The sequence below is a fragment of the Eurosta solidaginis genome, chromosome 5 (genome assembly GCF_040869045.1).
Source record: "Eurosta solidaginis isolate ZX-2024a chromosome 5, ASM4086904v1, whole genome shotgun sequence".
In the NCBI taxonomy this organism is placed as follows: domain Eukaryota; kingdom Metazoa; phylum Arthropoda; class Insecta; order Diptera; family Tephritidae; genus Eurosta; species Eurosta solidaginis.
Genome location: NC_090323.1, coordinates 191,163,068 through 191,185,109, shown reverse-complemented (window position 1 = coordinate 191,185,109; position 22,042 = coordinate 191,163,068). Strand labels below are relative to the sequence as shown.

At 35.8% G+C, this 22,042-nt stretch overlaps 2 protein-coding genes across 4 annotated transcripts in view; one reads left to right on the top strand and one right to left on the bottom strand.

The window, feature by feature from the left end:
* The window catches only part of LOC137251955 (lopap-like), a 32,890-nt gene extending 18,081 nt beyond the window's left edge, over positions 1–14,809 (top strand). For both annotated transcript variants that reach the window (XM_067787016.1, XM_067787015.1), the window contains exon 6: positions 14,451–14,809. In XM_067787016.1, the coding sequence (XP_067643117.1) occupies positions 14,451–14,626 (176 nt within the window). In that variant the 3' untranslated portion in view covers positions 14,627–14,809. The remainder of the gene's footprint in view (positions 1–14,450) is intronic.
* Positions 1–22,042, bottom strand: part of Spindly (spindle apparatus coiled-coil protein 1 spindly) — a 451,900-nt gene that overhangs the window by 120,390 nt on the left and 309,468 nt on the right. The gene's annotated exons all lie outside the window — the stretch shown is intronic.

Genomic DNA, 22,042 nt, shown 5'->3' with positions numbered 1-22,042 from the left:
AATTAAGGTCCCCTCCCTTTAAAAATACTTATTAACACCTTTCATTTGATAACCATATCGTACAAACACATTCTGGAGTCACCCCTGGTCTACTTTTTTGTCGATATCTCGAAAAGGCGTCCACTTATAGAACTAAGGCCTACTCCCTTTTAAAATACTCATTAACACTTTCATTTGATTCCCGTATCGTACAAACACATTCTAGAGTCACCCCTGGTCCACCTTTATTGCGATATCTCGAAAAGGCGTCCACCTATAGAACTAGGCCCCCCCCCTTTAAAAATACTTATTAACACCTTTCATTTGATACCCATATCGTACAAACACATTCTGGAGTCACCCCTGGCCTACTTTTATGTTGATATTTCGAAAAGGCGTCCACTTATAGAACTAAGGCCCACTCCCTTTTAAAATACTCATTAACACTTTCATTTGATTCCCGTATCGTACAAACACATTCTAGAGTCACCACTGGTCCACTTTTATTGCGATATCTCGAAAAGGCGTCCACCTATAGAACTAAGGCCCACTCCCTTTTACAATACTCATTAACACTTTCATTTGATTCCCGCATCGTACAAACACATTCTGGCGTCACCCCTGGTACACCTTTATGGCGATATCTCAAAAAGGCGTCCATCTATAGAACTAAGGCCCACACCCTTTTAAAATACTCATTAACACTTTCATTTGTTTCCCGTATCGTACAAACACATTCTAGAGCCACCCCTGGTCCACCTTTATTGCAATATCTCGAAAAGGCGTCCACCTGTAGAACTAAGGCACCCTCCCTTTAAAAATACTTATTAACACCTTTCATTTGATACCCATATCGTACAAACACATTCTGGAGTCACCCCTGGTACACCTTTTTTGCGAAATCTCGAAAAGGCGTCCACCTATAGAACTAAGGCCCACTCCCTTTTAAAATACTCATTAACACTTGGATTTGATTCCCGTATCGTACAAACACATTCTAGAGTCACCCCTGGTCCACCTTTATTGGGATATCTCGAAAAGGCGTCCACCTATAGAACTAAGGCCCCTCCCTTTAAAAATACTTATTAACACCTTTCATTTGATACCCATATCGTACAAACACATTCTAGAGTCACCCCTGGTACACCTTTATTGCGATATCTCGAAAAGGCGTCCACCTATAGTACTAAGGCCCCCTCCATTTAAAAATACTTATTAACACCTTTCATTTGATACCCATATCGTACAAACACATTCTAGAGTCACCCCTGGTCCACCTTTATTGCGATATCTCGAAAAGGCGTCCACCTATAGTACTAAGGCCCCCTCCATTTAAAAATACTTATTAACACCTTTCATTTGATACCCATATCGTACAAACACATTCTAGAGTCACCCCTGGTACACCTTTATTGCGATATCTCGAAAAGGCGTCCACCTATAGTACTAAGGCCCCCTCCATTTAAAAATACTTATTAACACCTTTCATTTGATACCCATATCGTACAAACACATTCTAGAGTCACCCCTGGTCCACCTTTATTGCGATATCCCGAAAAGGCGTCCACCTCGAATAGGCGTCCACCTATAGAACTAAGGCCCACTCCCTTTTAAAATACTCATTAACACTTTCATTTGATTCCCGTATCGTACAAACACATTCTAGAGTCACCCCTGGCCCACCTTTATTGCGATATCACGAAAAGGCGTCCACCTATAAAACTAAGGCCCCCTCCCTTTAAAAATACTTATTAACACCTTTCATTTGATACCCATATCGTACAAACACATTCTGGAATCACCCCTGGTCTACTTTTATGCCGATATCTCGAAAAGGCGTCCACCTATAGAACTCCCTTTTAAAATACTCATTAACACTTTCATTTGATTCCCGTATCGTACAAACACATTCTAGAGTTACCCCTGGTCCACCTTTATTGCGATATCTCGAAAGGGCGTCCACCTATAGAACTAAGGCCCCTCCCTTTAAAAAAAATATTAACTTATTAACGCCTTTCATTTGATTCCCATATCGTACAAACACATTCTAGAGTTACCCCTGGTCCACCTTTATTGCGATATCTCGAAAAGGCGTCCATCTATAGAACTAAGGCCCCCTTCCTTTAAAAATACTTATTAACACTTTCATTTGATTCCCGTATCGTACAAAAATATTCTAGAGTCACTCCTGGGCCACGTTTATTGCGATATCTCGAAAAGGCGTCCACCTATAGAACTAAGGCCCCCCCCCCCTTTAAAAATACTTATTAACACCTTTCATTTGATACCCATATCGTACAAACACATTCTGGAATCACCCCTGGTCTACTTTTATGGCGATATCTCGAAAAGGCGTCCACCTATAGAACTCCCTTTTAAAATACTCATTAACACTTTCATTTGATTCCCGTATCGTACAAACACATTCTAGAGTTACCCCTGGTCCACCTTTATTGCGATATCTCGAAAGGGCGTCCACCTATAGAACTAAGGCCCCTCCCTTTAAAAATACTTATTAACTTATTAACACCTTTCATTTGATTCCCATATCGTACAAACACATTCTAGAGTTACCCCTGGTCCACCTTTATTGCGATATCTCGAAAAGGCGTCCACCTATAGAACTAAGGCCCCTCCCTTTAAAAATACTTATTAACTTATTAACACCTTTCATTTGATTCCCACATCGTACAAACACATTCTAGAGTCACCCCTGGTCCACCTTTATTGCGATATCTCGAAAAGGCGTCCACCTATAGAACTAAGGCCCACTCCCTTTTAAAATACTCATTAACACTTTCAGTTGATTCCCGTATCGTACAAACATATTCTAGAGTCACCCCTGGCCCACCTTTATTGCGATATCACGAAAAGGCGTCCACCTATAAAACTAAGGCCCCCTCCCTTTAAAAATACTTATTAACACCTTTCATTTCATACCCATATCGTACAAACACATTCTGGAATCACCCCTGGTCTACTTTTATGGCGATATCTCGAAAAGGCGTCCACCTATAGAACTCCCTTTTAAAATACTCATTAACACTTTCATTTGATTCCCGTATCGTACAAAAATATTCTAGAGTCACTCCTGGGCCACGTTTATTGCGATATCTCGAAAAGGCGTCCACCTATAGAACTAAAGCCCTCCCCCCCCTTTAAAAATACTTATTAACACCTTTCATTTGATACCCATATCGTACAAACACATTCTGGAGTCACCCCTGGCCTACTTTTATGTTGATATTTCGAAAAGGCGTCCACTTATAGAACTAAGGCCCACTCCCTTTTAAAATACTCATTAACACTTTTATTCGATTCCCGTATCGTGCAAACACATTCTAGAGTCACCCCTGGTCCACCTTTATTGCAATATCACGAAAAGGCGTCCACCTATAGAACTAAGGCCCCCTCCCTTTAAAAATACTTATTAACACCTTCCATTTGATACCCATATCGTACAAGCACATTCTGGAGTCACCCCTGGTCTACTTTTATGGCGATATCTCGAAAAGGCGTCCACCTATAGAACTAAGGAACATCCGTTTTAAAATACTCATTAATAACACTTTTATTTGATTCCCGTATCGTACAAACACATTCTAGAGTCACCCCTGGGCCACGTTTATTGCGATATCTCGAAAAGGAGTCCACCTATAGAACTAAGGCCCCCTTCCTTTAAAAATACTTATTAACACCTTTCATTTGATACCCATATCGTACAAACACATTCTGGAGTCACCCCTGGTCTACTTTTATGGCGATATTTCGAAAAGGCGTCCACCTATAGAACTAAGGCCCACTCCCTTTCAAAATACTCATTAACACTTTCATTTGATTCCCGTATCGTACAAACATATTCCAGAATCACCCCTGGTCCACCTTAATTGTGATATCTCGAAAAGGCGTCCACCTATAAAACTAAGGCCCCCTCCCTTTAAAAATACTTATTAACACCTTTCATTTGATACCCATATCGTAGAAACACATTCTGGAGTCACCCCTGGTCTACTTTTATGGCGATATCTCGAAAAGGCGTCCACCTATAGAACTAAGGCCCACTCCCTTTTAAAATACTCACTAACACTTTCATTTGATTCCCGTATCGTACAAACATATTCTAGAGTCACCCCTGGGCCACCTTTATTGCGATATCTCGAAAAGGCGTCCACCTATAGAACTAAGGCCCCCTCCCTTTTAAAATACTCATTAACACTTTCATTTGATTCCCGTATCGTACAAACACATTCTAGAGTCACCCCTGGCCCACCTTTATTGCGATATCTCGAAAAGACGTCCACCTATAGAACTAAGGCCCCCTCCCTTTAAAACTACTTATTAACACCCTTCATTTGATACCCATATCGTACAAACACATTCTGGAGTCACCCCTGGTCTACTTTTATGGCGATATCTCGAAAGGGCGTCCACCTATAGAACTAAGGCCCCTCCCTTTAAAAATACTTATTAACACCTTTCATTTGATACCCATATCGTACAAACACATTCTAGAGTCACCCATGGTCCACGTTTATTGCGATATCTCGAAAAGGCGTCCACCTATAGAACTAAGGCCCCCTCCATTTAAAAATACTTATAAACACCTTTCATTTGATACCCATATCGTACAAACACATTCTAGAGTCACCCCTGGTCCACCTTTATTGCGATATCTCGAAAAGGCGTCCACCTATAGAACTAAGGCCCCCTTCCTTTAAAAATACTTATTAACACCTTTCATTTGATACCCATATCGTACAAACACATTCTGGGGTCACGCCTGGTCTACTTTTATGTCGATATCTCGAAAAGGCGTCCACTTATAGAACTAAGGCCCACTCCCTTTTAAAATACTCATTAACACTTTCATTTGATTCCCGTATCGTACAAACACGTTCTAGAGGCACCCCTTGTCCACCTTTATTGCGATATCTCGAAAAGGTGTCCACCTATAGAACTAAGGCCCCCTCCCTTTATAAATACTTACTAACACTTTCATTTGATTCCCGTATCGTACAAACGCATTCTAGAGTCAAATCAAATTTCTGTACTAGTTTTAATTAAATCAAGTTTTCATTAAAATCTTTTCTATTTTTCTTTTTATTATCAAGTTTTATAAGTTAAAATTTTATTTTTTTTACTTCTTTACCAATTCTCTCATAAATTCTTTTTTACTCATTACATTAAAAGCTTTTAATTAATTTTAAATAAATAATTTAATAATTTATTTTCCAATTTTCTTACAAATTTTTAAACCTTTCATGAATATGAAATGTTATATTAACTGCGTCACGAATCTCAAAATTGTAAGTCCTTAAAGGAAAATAGATAGACCCACCAATAAGTATACCGAAATGATCAGGATGAAGAGCTGAGTTGATTTAGCCATGCCCGCCTGTCCGTCTGTCTGTTTGTATGCAAACTACTCCGTCAATTTTTGATATATCTTGATAAAATTGGTGAGCGGATATAGTTAAGTGTCTGATTAGACATTTATCGTAACCGGCCGGATCGGACCATTATAGCATATATCCGCCATACAACCAACCGGAAAAGAGGATTTTTGTCATATCTTCCTCAATTCATAAGATTGAAGCTTCAAATTTCACCATATGCTTTCGTATATTGCATATTTTTTTGTCTGAAAAAATCGGATCGGTGGAATATATAGCATATATCCCCCACAACTGATTGTTCAGATAAGAAGCTTTTTGTAATTACTGCCCCATTTTAACAGCTGGAACATTACAATTTCACCAAATGCTTACGTATATAGCATATCTTTTTGTCTGATAAAATCATAAAGGTCGGTGGTGTATATAGTATATACCCCTTATAAACTCTCATTTTTGCCCCTTTTTTACGGCTAGAAGCATCAAATTTCATCAAGTACTTGTGCTTACGTCATGTTTTGTTGAAATAGGTGACTCATAGTTCTTACATGCACACCACAGAAAACCTGAAACTTTGCATCCTCACACAAAGTACCTACCTACTTTTATACCCAGCGTACTTTGCACACAGAGTATATTAACTTTGATTGGATAACGGTTGGTTGTGCAGGTATAAAGGAATCGAGATAGATATAGACTTCCATATATCAAAATCATCAGTATCGAAAAAAAATTTGAGCCATGTCCGTCCGTCCGTTAACCCGATAACTTGAGTAAATATTTAGATATCTTCACCAGGTACGCGAGCTTATCTGGACCCAGAATAGATTGGTATTGAAAATGAGCGAAATCGGATGATAACCACGCCCACTTTTAATATATATAACATTTTGGAAAACACAAAAAACCTGATTATTTAGGAAATAATACACCTAGAATGTTGAAATTTGACATGTGGACTGATATTAAGACTCTTGATAAAAATTTTTTTACAATGGGCGTGGAACCGCCCACTTGTGATAAAATCAATTTTACAAATATTATTAATCATAAATCAAAAATCGTTAAACCTATCGTAACAAAATTCGGCAGAGAGTTTACCTGTTCCATAAGGAATGCTTTGAAAAAAAATTTAGGAAATCGGTTAACGACCACGCCCACTTTTATATAAAAGATTTTTAAAATGGTTGTGGATGAACAAAATAAGCTATATCTTAGCAAAAAAGAGCTTTGGATCAATGGAATTTTAATTTCTAAATTGAATTATAACATTAAATTGGAAAACAATAAAATTTTTGAAAATGGGTGTGGCACTGTGCCTTTTATGACTAAGCAATTTTCTATGCTCGGGAGCCATGACTCGAAGAAAAATTAACATATCGTAATGAAATTATGTACACATATTTTCCTTGTAGCAGAAAATATTTCTAGTAAAAATGGACGGGATCGGTTAAAGACCACGGCAAATTAGATATAAAACAATTTTAAAAGGGTCGTAGACTAGAATAATAAGCTATAACTTAGCAAAAAAATAGATTTGAATAAATGATATTTCACTTATCAAGTTTTATTGTAAGAGGGAATGGGGAGGATTTTTTTTTTTAACGGGCGGTGCCACGTGTTATGTAGAAATGTAATTTATTTGAAATCAGGTCCGCTGATAGGGGGGATGGGGGATTTCCCCCGGGCCCTGGGTTTCTCAGGGGGCCGCGATTTAGAGGTGCTAAGCATTTTTTTTTTTTTATTCAGGAGAGTCTAGTTGTTCCTTGTGCAAATTTTAAGCCGAATTTCAAAAGTAACGAATATTGATAATGATTTTTTACCTGGGCGTGGGGAGACGAGAAAAACATCAAACAAAAATGTATGTTTACATGAATCCGAAATCGTAAAGTTTTCGTGGTGACACTGATGAAGGTTCATCTTCAAAAAGTCTTCAAACAATACCACCAACTCTGTATCAAGGTCCAGATTATTTAAACGACTTCGACGGAGTGCCAGTGGCAATGCTTTCTATTGCCTACCATGTCGTCTTTTAAGCACCAATACTTTAAATCGACCTAAAATTTGTTGTGCGGATATTCGAAATTCCAGGTATGGAAGAAGCTATACGATAAACTGCCATCACACGATAATACTCAAGATCACATTAACGCCCCGATTCTAGTGTGGTAACAACATTCTTTACCATGGTAACGAAATCATGTGGCAACTTTTACGCCCTTTTAGTATTCTACCAGCGAAAGTAGCCGGATAATTTTTTACCCACAAAAGTAGGTGGTTACATAGAAATAACCACACAACAGCTGTTATTTAGAAAAAGACAAAACTGAAAAATAAAAATTGTAAGCGCAAATAAGTAAAGATAATAGTAACAAGTAAGGAAGGCTAAGTTCGGGTGTAACCGAACATTACATACTCAGCTGAGAGCTATGAAGACAAAATAAGGGAAAATCACCATGTAGGAAAATAAACCTTGGGTAACCGTGGAATGTGCTTGTATGACATGTGTATCAAAGGGAAGGTATTAAAGAGTATTTTAAGAGGGAGTGGGCCATAGTTCTATAGGTGGACGTCATTTAGGGATATCGCCAAAAGGTGGACCAGGGCTGACTCTAGAATTTGTTTGTACGATATGGGTATCAAATGAAAGGTGTTAATGAGTATTTTAAAAGGGAGTGGGCCTTAGTTTTATAAGTGGAAACCTTTTCGAGATATCGCCATAAAGGTGGACCAGGGATGACTCTAGAATGCGTTTATACAATATGGGTATCAAATGAAAGATGTTAATGAGAATTTGAAAAGGCGTGGGCTTAGTTCTATAGGTGGACGCCTTTTCGAGATATCGCCATAAAGGTGGACCAGGGGTGACTCTAGAATTTGTTTGTACGAAATGGGTATCAAATGAAAGGTGTTAATGAGTATTTTAAAAGGGAGTGGGCCTTAGTTCTATAGGTGGACGCCTTTTCGAGATATCGCCATAAAGGTGGACCAGGGGTGACTCTAGAATGCGTTTGTACAATATGGGTATCAAACGAAAGGTGTTAATGAGTATTTTAAAAGGGAGTGGGCCTTATTTCTAGGGTGGACGCCTTTTCCAGATATAGCCATAAAGGTGAACCAGGGGTGACTCTAGAATTTGTTTGTACGATATGGGTATCAAATTAAAGGTATTAATGAGGATTTTAAAAGGGAGTGGTGGTAGTTGTATATGAGAAGGCGTTTTCGATATATCGAACAAAATGTGGACCAGGGTGACCCAGAACATCATCTGTTGGGTACCGCTAATTTATTTATATATATAATACCACGAACAGTATTCCTGCCAAGATTCCAAGGGCTTTTTATTTCGCCCTGCAGAACTTTTTCATTTTCTTCTATTTAATATGGTAGGTGTTCAACCATTTTACAAAGTTTTTTTCCAAAGTTATATTTTGCGTCAATAAACCAATCCAATTACCATGTTTCATCCCTTTTTTCGTATTTGGTATAGAATTATGGCATTCTTTAAATTTTTCGTAATTTTCGAATTCGAAAAAGTGGGCGTGGCCATAGTCGGATTTCGGCCATTTTTTATACCAATACAAAGTGAGTTCGGATATGTACGTGAACTGAGTTTAGTAAAGATATATCGATTTTTGCTCAAGTTATCGTGTTAACTGCCGAGCGGAAGGACAGACGGTCGACTGTTTATAAAAACTGGGCGTGGCTTCAACCGATTCCGCCCTTTTTCACAGAAAACAGTTATCGTCCTAGAATCTAAGCCCCCACCAAATTTCAAAAGGATTGTTTTTTGTTCGACTTATGGCATTAAAAGTATCCTAGACAAATGAAATGAAAAAGGGCGGAGCCACGCCCAATATTGGTTGCTCAAGTCGCGGAGGGGCTTTTTAAAAAGGAAGATATAAACTAAAGGCAGAATACGCTAAGAAAATCAACACGACTGACTAGGGTGTAACTCCGAATCAAACTGAACTTTCACTTTATTATAATCAATAATGAAACTTAAAATTTGCTAATAATAATATTAATACTTATTCCTAACTGAATGATATTATTGCTTACTAAGTAGAAATAACTAGCTGAGTACTTAATATTTTGTTAAATAGCAGAATTCCCAGAATTGCCAGTTTGCAACTTTAATTTAGACCGGATATTAATACATTTGTTTATTTGTGATTTTTAAAATGAATTGGTCAATATCGTCTGCTGCTGACTCTGCACTTATATAACTTGGCAAGCTATTGACCTTATTTGGTAGAGTAGGGGAATTATACGTAACTCCCCTTTTGAAATTTTCTTTTATTTTTGTATTTTGTTGCACCATATCATTACTGGATTTGAATGTTGACATAATTTACTTACATACTGTAAAGATATTAAATTTTTTGTTAAAATTTGACTTACAAATTTTTTTTTTTTAAGTGAGCGTGGTTGTTCTCCGATTTTGCTAATTTTTATTAAGCATACATATAGTAATAGGAGTAACGTTCCTGCAAAACTTCATCATGAAATCTTCAACGACCGCCAAATTACAGCCTGCAAAACTTTTAAATTACCTTCTTTTAAAAGTGGGCGGTGCCACGCCCATTGTCCAAAATTTTACTAATTTTCTATTCTGCGTCATAAATTCAACTCAACTACCAAGTTTCATCCCTTTATCCGTCTTTGGTAATGAATTATCGCTCTTTTTGTGTTTTTCGAAATTTTAGATATCGAAAAAGTGTTGTGGTTATATTCCGATTTCGTTTAGTTCAAATAGCGATCTGAGATGTGTGCACAGGAACCTACATACCAAATTTCATCAATTTATCGTGTTAACGGACGGACGGACGGACGGACATGGCTCAAACAAATTTTTTTTCGATACTGATGATTTTGATATATGGAAGTCTATATCTATCTCGATTCCTTTATACCTGTACAACCAACCGTTATCCAATGAAAGTTATTATACTCTGTGAGATCTGCTCAGCTGAGTATAAAAAAGTGTTTCCTCTTGCTATACCTATTTGTTTACATTATGTACTTTCACAGAATAAATTACAATATACCTATGTAGAAACTTATCATGCATAATATGCATATACACATTGTCCCGTTTATTCGTTAACCTCGTATCTACAAGTGAGACATTTTCGGTAAAGCGAACACGGTTGCCACACCGTGGTTTCATTTGGGACCAAAATTCATCGAAAAAAGGACAAAATTTTTGTTTTATTTTATTAGTATAGAATACAAAATTTTAGGATGCTTCCATATAAAATTTTACTAAACATTGTGAAGACTTTCTTTTAATTCAAGCTGAACAAACAAATATATGTGCATGCAACCAAAAATGGTACTATATTTTGACATAGGATAAATCTATATATTTCACCAACCAAACGTTGTGAACCTAGTTTTGTTCACAAATCTCTTAGTGCTAGCATTATGTTGTTGATTGCAATGAAATAAAATTTGCGTTCTGGTGTTGCCGAACTATGTATGTGGATAACTCAGTAAATCATAAATGAAACTAGGCAATTTTGTTAGTGCTATTTTTATAGATACTTACTTTTTCCCTTAACGTTTAAACTTCATATCAGAGCCTAGATTCAGTAAGTGTGAGTTTTGATCCCAGACTTCTTCCAGCACCTACGGGTATAATTTTATACAAAACATTTCTTCCGAAATCAAATCTCTTTTGCATTTGCTTCCTTCTGTCTTCGAGTTAAAATATTTCTTGTGCCAAGATACTTAGTTGTCAATTACCTTGCCTGGTTTAACACCACAATAGTCCTGGAATTCCTTGAAATCATTTAGCTGGGTGAGATAGATTTAAGTATCAACGTGCCAAATGAGAAGTAATGCATAGAATTTCTTTGTGTAAGTTTTGAAAGTGTTAGGCTCACGGCAGAGGGCTCACTATAAGCTATTCTAGGCGAGAAGCACTTTTTATTTTCATATATTTTACATAGTGTTTGATAACCGATCGAAATATCTAGCCATTATTAATATTATTATAAAACAAGAGTTTTTTTTTTTTTGATAAGTCGGTTATTTCATCAACAATTAACGACAATGTGTTTGCCAACACTTTTCTTTTTAATGCATGGCATAAATTATATCCTAGGTGAAATGTCATTGTTCTGGTACATTTTATTGACTGAGCAATTTTTTATGGTGAGAGTTCCATTGAAGTAAATTCAAAATTATATGGGGGCTAACGAAAATGTGGCGAATTTTTGGGCAATATTGTGAATTTTTACCTGAGTGAAAAAGAATGAAAAGTACAAATCGTGGCTACTGCCTAAAAAGGACCAAAATTGAAGAAAAGGGACCAACGGACCAAATGGGGTTGGGAGGGCCCATTTTTGGTCCAAGTGGACCGAAGTGGCAACCGTGAAAGCGAAGAAAACTACCTTTCAAATTTCTCCACAGACACTGATGAGTTTTTCGCTGATGACAGCGTTACCACTTGGGCCAGAATCGCGGATAAAAGAACTGTTAACGATATTCGGTTACATTATGTTCTGGGTACTATTTTACTGGTAACGCACAGAATCGGGGCGTAAATGTTATATTCAATGGCGATCTTTACAAAATCTAATTCAATTTTTGGGTGAAAAAGGTCTAGCTTTCAAGGCGAAGGTATATATGGGGTATTCCATCCCATTTCGACCAATTTTGAACCCGACCCCTTTAGAATTGGCTGAAAGTTTTTCTTCTTTTTCTAGCTAACGCAGAATTTTTTCAAATTTTTTCATCCAACTCAAAAAAAGTTATGAATTTAAAAAAAAACACCGTTTTTGTTTTCAAAATGCTATAACTTTTTCAAAAATTGGCCGTTTGGGATCTGTTTTTTTTTTTTAATTTGTTTTTAAACGTAGTTTTCGGAAAAAATACATAAAATTTTTAAAGTTTTTTTTTGTAATTTTTCAGTTTTTCGAGATTTTTTGAATTTCGCAATCAATTCTGCAATCATCCCCACTAATCCCGGAGTGGGCCGATGATTTTTTTTTTTTTTTAAGTGAAAAAAAACTTTAATTTTTTTTTAGTATTTTTTCCGAAAAGTACATTTAAAAACAAATTTAAAAAAAAAAAGATCCCAAACGGTCAATTTTTGAAAAAGTTATAATAGCATTTTGGAAACAAAAACGGTGTTTTTTTAAAAATTCATTATTTTTTGAGTTGGATGAAAAAATTTGAAAAAATTCTGAAAAACGTCTTTCGTAAGCTAGAAAAAGAAGAAAAACTTTCACCCAATTCTAGAGGGGTCGGGTTCAAAATTGGTCGAAATGGGATGGAATACCCAATATATATATATATTCACTTGAAACACATTTACGAAGCAAATTTTGATAAAGGTCTGTCACCATTGGAATTCTAAATGCCATCTATGTTCAAAATATGTATACAATTTTCCCCAGCATTTGTGTTGCTTTACGTATCTTTTGCACTATACCTGTCACTGTAGCTAGTGCATAACGTTCTTTCAGCGTCCTTGCAATAATCAAAAACTTTCATAGATCATGTTCATGTCAAGAGCGTGTTTTAGGACTTGCTACGCTTTGTGGTGGATCCATTTTGGCAAGACAGTTAAATTTTGATATTACTATAAAAAATTTTGCAGCGAAAAAAGCAAGCAAAGACATTCTTTGATATCCGAACTTTCTATATTGAATAATTAAAATTTAAAATCATCATTAAATTTATCAGAAATGTATTAAAATGTTACCAAATAACTAGAACAGATTATTTAAAACAATATGTGGCTGTTAAAAGAGAATTTTGTTTCTACATTACAATAAAATAGTATAAATAGTAAATATTCTGTGTTAATTTTATTGTCAGCTCTTAGTCCAAAAATCATTTAGTTGATGTGGCAAAAATTTTTTTGATGTAATCCATCAATAACGATTCATGAATGAGACGTCATTAAATCAAGTTAATCAAATGTATTAGTGGATTTTTTATAGGGAGCCCGTAAATTGTTTATTCCCGGGCCCGGATTTACTCTCTATCGCCCTGTCTGAAATGAAATGTGCAATTAAAGATCACGCTGAGTATACAATATTCGGTTATACCGAACTTAGACACCTTTACTTGTTTTACTTAAATTTTTTAATTGCTAATTTTTTATAAAAATTTTTTCTGCTATTTATTTTATAATTTAATTAAATTCATTTGTTTAACAATTTTTTTTTACAAAATTTTTTATTAATTTAAAAAAAAAAAATATGTCTGCTTATTTTTATCAAATACATTTTTAATAATTTTACAAACTACTATCTATTTATTATTGCAATCAATAATCAGCATAGCAGAGAAGAGAAATTGGCTTCCAAGGAAGCAACAGAACAAAACATCTCAAAAGATTTAGAAAAATTTAGTTCCCAACCAAACACTCTTTTAAAAAATTTTCAAACTTCACTACAACTTAAGAAACATGTAAGAAAATCGCCTTGATTCCACACTATTCCGGCCAGGTTTGAGAATTCTAATTGAAAATCCCAAATTAACGTCAGCCTTGTTCTCAAACCTGCAAAGTTAGCTCTAGAAAGAATCTCCAAGAACAATTTTTCGGCAAATTTTGAATATGGGATTTTCACCAACTCTCAAATTAAGATACGTCAAACATTAAGCAAAACACATCTGTTTTGTTGGGCTTCGTGTATTTGCATTTGCAACAGGTTTTAGCTATTTTTTCTAGAAAATATTTACACTTGCCGATATCACTGGAAGATAAGAGATCACGGCATCTGATGATGAAGAGATAATTAATGCAGTTGTTTTGTTGATTTTTATACACGATGGAAAGCAGAAAAAACAATGACACTGAAGATGGCCCAACATTGTAATAATTTCGTTAATAAATCAAATTCGAAAAGAGATGTGGGTAAATAATTCCCATACATATTTTCAACATAGTCTCTGAACCAAAAGTCTACGTAATTAATTCGAGTTCAACAATCCATTTGTACCTTTAATATAATTCGAAAAATGCAGGACAAATGGACGAACGTAGTCACAATTTTACATGTCATTCAAAAATCACATATAAACATTTATAACATTATTTTCTCTTCCAAAATTTAGAATACGTTTGGATACATACACGAGTCCGTAATCCAACCCAGGAAGTTAAAGAGACTTACATGGCTGATCTAAATCGCCTAGGGATTTCTACACATCAGCTCGCATCGACCTGTCAAGAGAATTGCGAAGATTTTGAAATAAAGAAAGAGTCAATCGCACAGAAGCAGAGCAAGTGACAGGGGAAACGTGTTAAATATGTTTGATTAATGTCTACTTTACATTTGCATATACTTTTTGTGTACGTTTATATATATAATATATAATATATGTTTATTATATAGTATATGTATAATAGTTTTCATTTGTAATTATTAGACATATTATTATAAAACTGAAAGTTCTTGAATCTGAATACCAAATATTTTATTACATGTTAATATTTTTGCAATAGGTTATGGGCCTGCATTGTGAAATGTTTTAAATTTGCAATTTGTTTGTTCGGTAATTCTATTGATACTTTACGATATGGCTGATCTAAAGTTGGCGATTACGAAATTTTATCGCGATAACTACGAGCTGTGCAAATATAGAATGCAGCTTATTATGAAGAGGGAGAAGTTTTGGGATGTCATTGAAGGTCCTGTTCCTGAATCTCCAGATGCCTCATGGAAGCAGAGAGACACGGATGTTTCAATTATTATTGGATTGGTTTCAGATAAGCAGCCGTAAGTATGCAAAGGATATTTGGTCTGTCTTGCGAGAATATCGTGAGAAAGCAACGTTGAGCGTTAAGGTGAAGTTGATGCATTCAATATGTAATTTTAAGCTACAACCTGGTGATAATATTGAAAAACATATCGCTCAAAGGACGCTACTTTTCCGGCTTCAATCTGTAGGAGAAAACATTGCGAAAACTTGGATCATTTAAATGCTTTTGAGCAGTTTACCGAGTACATCTAATATATAAAATTCTTCTGTCACGGTTTTAGAGGCTGGACTCCTCTGAAACGGCTGAACCGATTCTCATGAAATTTTGTGAGCATATTGGGTAGGTCTGAGAATCGGCCAACGTCTACCTTTTTTTCGCTACGTGCCTAGGGTCTTGAGATCAAAACGTGGAACCGGGTATCCCTAGAATGTGTTTATACAATATGGATATCAAATTAAAGCTGTTGATGAGTGATATAGTACAGGATAATTTTCATACCCCTGGGTGACTAGGGTCTCGAGATATAGGCCGAAACGTGGACCCGGCTACCCCTAGAATGTGTTTATACAATACGGATATCAAATGAAAACTGTTGATGAGTGCTATAGTACAGGATAATTTTCATACCCCTGGGTGACTAGGGTCTCGAGATATAGCCCAAAACGTGGACCCGGGTACCCCTAGAATGTGTTTATACAGTATGGATATCAAATGAAAACTGCTGATGAGCGCTATAGCACAGGATAATTTTCATACCCCTGGGTGACTAGGGTCTCGAGATATAGGCCAAAACGTGGACCCGGGTACCCCTAGAATGTGTTTATACAATACGGATATCAAATGAAAAATGATGATGAGTGCTATAGTACAGGATAATTTTCATATAACTGGGAGGCTAGGGTCTTCGAGATATAGCCCAAAACGTGGATCCGGGTACCCCTAGAATGTGTTTATACAATATGGATATGAAATGAAAGCTGTTGATGAGTGCTATAGTACAGGATAATTTTCATACAAGTGGGAGGCTAGGGTCTCGAGATATAGCCCAAAACGTGGATCCGGGTACCCCTAGAATGTGTTTATACAATATGGATATCAAATGAAAGCTGTTGATGAGTGCTATAGTACAGGATAATTTTCATACAAGTGGGAGGCTAGGGTCTCGAGATATAGCACAAAACGTGGACCCGGGTACCCCTAGAATGTGTTTATACAATATGGATATCAAATGAAAACTGTTGATGAGTGCTATAGTACAGGATAATTTTCATATAACTGGGAGGCTAGGGTCTCGAGATATAGCCCGAAACGTGGACCCGGGTACCCCTAGAATGTGTTCATACAATATGGATATCAAATGAAAGTTGTTGATGAGTGCTATAGTACAGGCCAATTTTCAACTGGGAGGCTAAGGCCTCGAGATATATCCCAAAACGTGGAACCGGATACACCTAGAATATGTTTTTACATTATGGGTATCAAATTGAAGCTGTTGATGTATGCTTTAGTACAGAGTAAGTTGGCAAAACTGATAAATATGCATGCGAAGCCTAAACAAAAACAAGAATTAATAATACCCACATACCTATTTACATACGACCTATTCGATTTGCTGAAATTTGCTGAAATACAGTTGTATCTCATGCTTGGTTATTTAGCTATATACATGTATATCTGTAGTTTATGCCTTTTTTCTAGCCATGTGCATGTGTATGTGTGAGTAACACCTTCTGCTCTTAGCTGCCTGCTACGTATATGTATATGAAATAATCTCTCTGCTTCTTCAAGTTGCTGGTTTTGTGTATGGAATATTCTTCTTTGCCTTGTACATAAGTATGGCTGGTTGCTTTAATGTGTGCATGTAAATAAGTGTGGCTGCTTGCTGTTTTTGTTGTTGTAATTATTTTCTAATAGCATTGTGATGCTAATGTTCGTCACAGTATCCTCCATAGTCAACTCACTCGCAAGTTGCCCGCTTCTGCCTTATTAGTATTTCAATTCATTTACAATATTTTTTGACCACATCTTGCACTTTTTAAAGAGTTGAGTATCTTAACCAATGTTTTTATAAATCCATTGGCGAGAAATAAACAACTATGTACTTATGTATATTCAAAAGTAGTAAATTGAAATGACAATAGGTTTTTCTAAATTATGATGTCCTTGAAAATATTGTAATGTTAATCCACACTTATACTTCACCATAAATCAAATGCGACACCCTTCAGATTCGTTGTTAAAGGGTTACCTACAGCTTCCGTTTCCGCACTGCCAAATACCCAGATAAATATTTAGATATCGCAGGAGTAATATCTTAAAGAAAGTAAATTTACGAATTTATGGTTAAAAACAATAAGCATCGCTTAAAAGTGCATAAATCAAAAATTAAACAAACAATTCGAAGCCGCACCAAAAACTTTTTTTTTTGACTACAAATAGGCAAAAGGAACTGACGACAGGACGATTGTAACAAATAGAAAAAAACAACAACAAAAAAATCGACGAATAAAAGAAGTAAAACTTATTTGTGCTTGTAAAAGGCACCCTTCACAAGAGGCTGTCCAAAAAAAGGAAAATGTTAGGCTGAAAGAAACAATAATCATGAACAGTTGTTAGTTGGTTGGTAAAATGACAAATGTAATCATGGTCGTAGCTGCCGACCCCACTAAAAGAAAACGAATCCAATAAGAAAGATGCATGAGCTGTGAAAAATGAAGCAAACAAACAAATAAATGATGATTCAGTTTTAAGTGTGATTATATGTATGTCGAATGCAGGTTCGCTTGCCTTCTGTGTTTTATAGAACTGATTTAATTATGAGCCATGGCTCTCTTAATAGCAGGGGCTGAAACTGTTATTCCTTTTATAATATAAGTCCTTCCAAAACTATTAATTTTGGGCTTTAAATATATTTGGATCAAGATAAAAAATATTTTCGGATTTTTATTTTTTGAGTCCGATAGAACTAGTTAAACTCGGACTTTTAAAAATAAAAGTTAAATCAAGACTTTAATTTTTTAAGGCCAAAATAAAAGTCCCGCTTGATAACAAAGAAACGGCTTATCCGAATTAAAAAAAATTTTATTTGATTTTACTTTTATTTCAGGACTTTTATTTTTAAAAGTCCGAGTGCAACCAGTTCTATCGGACTAAAAAAATAAAAATACAGATTTTACTTTTATATGTGGACTTTTATGGAAAAAGTTCGAAAAATAAAAAGGATGCATGATTCGACATAATATTGCTATAGGGATACCTGGGAACTCAAACATTTTCACCTAGGACAATTTTTTGACCAGGACTTTTTCGACTCCGAAAAAAAAAATAATTATTATTTTCCGTCCCTGCTTAAAAGGTTTTACTGCAGGTTTCTGAAGGCGATTTTGAGCATTTTTAAACGGTTTTATTTAGCTTCACGAATCTGTGTACCGAGCGTTGTTTACCTATTTTGTAATTGGTAAAAGTAACTTCCCGATAAGCTACAAGTTTCAAACTTGGAATGTAGTTTAGAAACCGATAACAATGCAATAAAAATAAGAAAAAACTCTCAGTCGAGTATAGTCTTTGGAATGATTATGTGGGTGCCGTCAAATTTCTATTGATAGTCAACCGCTCATATATTTTCATATATGTATAAGTAAGTCCAACTGAACTTTAATCAGGTCCCCAGCCAGAATTTTTTGAAAATTGTAAGCAAAAAATATTTAAATATCTTACCCCAAGATGATTAAAGACGTTCAAAATTAAAAGCATTTTCTGTTCGAAAATTTATGTATCGTCGGGAGAAAAATGTACCTTAAATGTGATTATTCTTGAATAATCATTTATGATTCCTCTTTCGAAACGCTTTTTATTCATATTTGATATCATTGTAAAATTGAGCTTTAATTGTTTTAGAGTAATATTTGACCGCTTTTCATAGTCATTTTCTGATCATATTCGTGAACATATTTCAATCGTTTTGGTTGAAATTTTTGAATCATTTTTGAATGCCATTAAAATGCATTTATTCTTCATATCTCATTCAAAATAAGATATTTCATCAGAGGAAAAAAGCATGTGGAAGTGAGCTATTTGAACCACAGGTAACTCGCAAACAAACTTGACCGATATACACCTGCGACTACAACATCCAACATCAGCTATGATCGTCAACATCTTAAAATACGATACGGTACCGGATGTTGAAGACATATCCAGGTACATATGTATGTCAAGAGAGCTTCACTTACCTGGGGTTCAAATAGCTCACAACCGTTGTATGTATGTATTTTCTGGGAAGTCGAAGGTGGAGAAATGGTTGGGGAAATCTTCGGGCACGAGCAGCATTTGCATTGCATTTTCTTGAAGAATGTCTTAATAATAAAAATTTTATATACATATTTTTTCAGAACTTCATGATTGAAAAATGTGTGTATGTGAAAAAAAAAATAAGATTTTCAATAAAAAGTTAAATTTTAACAAGTATAAAACTCATTATTCAGTCAACAAATATAGTTAGAAAAGATCCAGAAAGCTTAATTAAAAATGATTATAAATTTTTGATCACCTAAAGTAAACATATTTGATTCAAATATGATTCCAAAATGTGGTTGAAAAACTATATTCAGTTTTTGATCATCAAAGGCAAGCATATTTGATTATTTTTTTGTTGGTTTTTATGAAATACTAGCAGAAACGGCAGACGTTGTTCTGCCCTAAATTTGGTCTATCTGCATACATTTTAATAAGCCTTTTCCGTCTAACTCTGCCCTCCCCCCTCTACACTTTTTCCTAATCCTTTTATTTACTCCTCCTTCCGTCTTTTTCGCTTCATCTACATTTTCGTCTCATTCTATCTCTTTCTCAGTCTCCTTCTCTCTTCTCTCAAGTTCTTCTTATTCTTCTTCATCCCTTATTTCGAGTCCCAGAGGGTGGTATGTATTTTGTTCCAATCCCCTTCCGAGTCTCAGTCCCAGTCCCACTCCGAGTCTCAGTCCCAGTCCTAGTCCTAATCCCAGTCACAGTCCGTCTCTGGTCTACTTCCCGAAAAAAACGATCGTAAATACTAATATAGGCAAATTTATATACCAAACTAAAAATTTCATGGCAATCTTTCTATCCGTTCTCGAGTTATGGAGTGACAATCAAAATGTACGCTTCTTTTTATATATTTAGATTAAAATTTAATCATCAAAGGACTTCAAAATTGATTCCAAAAAGTGATCGAAAAATGCTTTTCAGTTTTTGATCATCAAAAGTATTCATATTTGATTATTTCTTTTGTTCAATTGTATGATAACTCATTATTTAGTCAGAAAGAGTAATCAAATTGTATTTATAAATAGGGAGATTCAAAATTTAATCATCTAAATGCTGAGTGGGCTATGGTACTCCTCACCTTCCAAATATGAGCCAAGTCGGACCGGAAATACAATTTTTTTTAATATCTCGATCCTTGCGCCACTTATTCGAGTTTTTTTTCTTATTATTGCATTGTCATCGGGTTCTGAACTATATTCCAAGTTTCAAGCTTGTAGCTTATCGGGAAGTAACTGTAATTTCAATTACAAAATTCTATACGCTACACAGAGTCAACTTAAATAAAACCGTTTAATAATAATTGAAGCCACTACGGATTTATTCAGTATGTGAAGTCCCCAATGGGTGTGAGGTCCTCATGGATCGACCAGTTCAACCTAATCGAGCCATTTTCGTCTACCGTACCAAATTTTCTTATATCTTTTCTTTCGCTCTTACTCATAGGTTAGATTAGGTTCAACCGAGCCGATCAATAAGACCTCACATAGACTGAATTTTTTCATAGTGTTACCATAATTTGTTTCACGTCCAAACAGAAGAACCTCAATCACGTGCCAGGATTTATGTTATAGAATAACTTCGTTCTCTTGGCAAATACTAGAAGTTTTCTAGAACCTAGCTGAACCTCTACCTCAAGACTTTGCAACTCTGCCGCCCCTAATAGCTGGAGCCTTGACTTGCCGAGCGCAGGGCACGAACACAGAACGTGCCCAACCGTTTCTTTTTCCATCTTGCGCTTCCAACATCTGCTGTTACTTACGAGGCCTAAATTATAAGCATGTGACGTCAGAAGGCAGTGTCTAGGTAGTATGTCCGCGGTGAGCCTCAAGTCTTCTCTCTTCAGAGATATGAGCCACTTTGTGCGTCTAATATTGTAGGATTGGCACACGATCTTAGAAATGTTGCAGCCCCGCGCTTCTGTCTACGCCTTTTCGGCTTGATGGAGCATATATACCGTCGATTCAGCGAGTGCTGCACCCTCTTTTGCCTACTTATCGACTTTTTCGTTACCTTTTATCCCTTCAAGACCAGGAAACCAGTACAGATTTTGGTCCGTGATTTTCTAATGCTTATTTGCATTCCAGGACACTTATTGATGAAGCACTGTTTGAGATTATTACCTTAATCGCCGTCTGACGATCAATATATATATTATTTCTGGATCGACAGCAGACGCTCGTAATCTCACTGTTTCTATATTTTTCGCACTTCTTCCTGGGCTCTGTGTCGCAAGTACTAAAACTATGTACTGGGCCCATCGAATATTTTGAACTGGAAATATCTTACAGTAAATAAAATATAACTGCCAGGAATTGAAGCCAAGATCTTTGCTGGCTGCCGGATGTGATTTGGCGAACACCGTGTATTCCTGCCATGAAAAGCTTCTCGGTTGTAACTTATCTGCCTTGCATATACCGCTCGCAGTCGGCATAAATCATGCCGGTTTAGGTTGGGCTATTTTGAGCCAACTTTGAGCAAAACGAAACGCGTAGTTTTATACTGACCGGTCGCTAAGGACCTCACATGGAATTTGTTATACTGTTACCAGATGTTTGTTTGGTGACCAAACTGAAAGGTATTTAATAAGAAATCTCTGTCCTGTTGGCAAATATTAGAGGCTTATTAGATAGCTTTGAGGCTC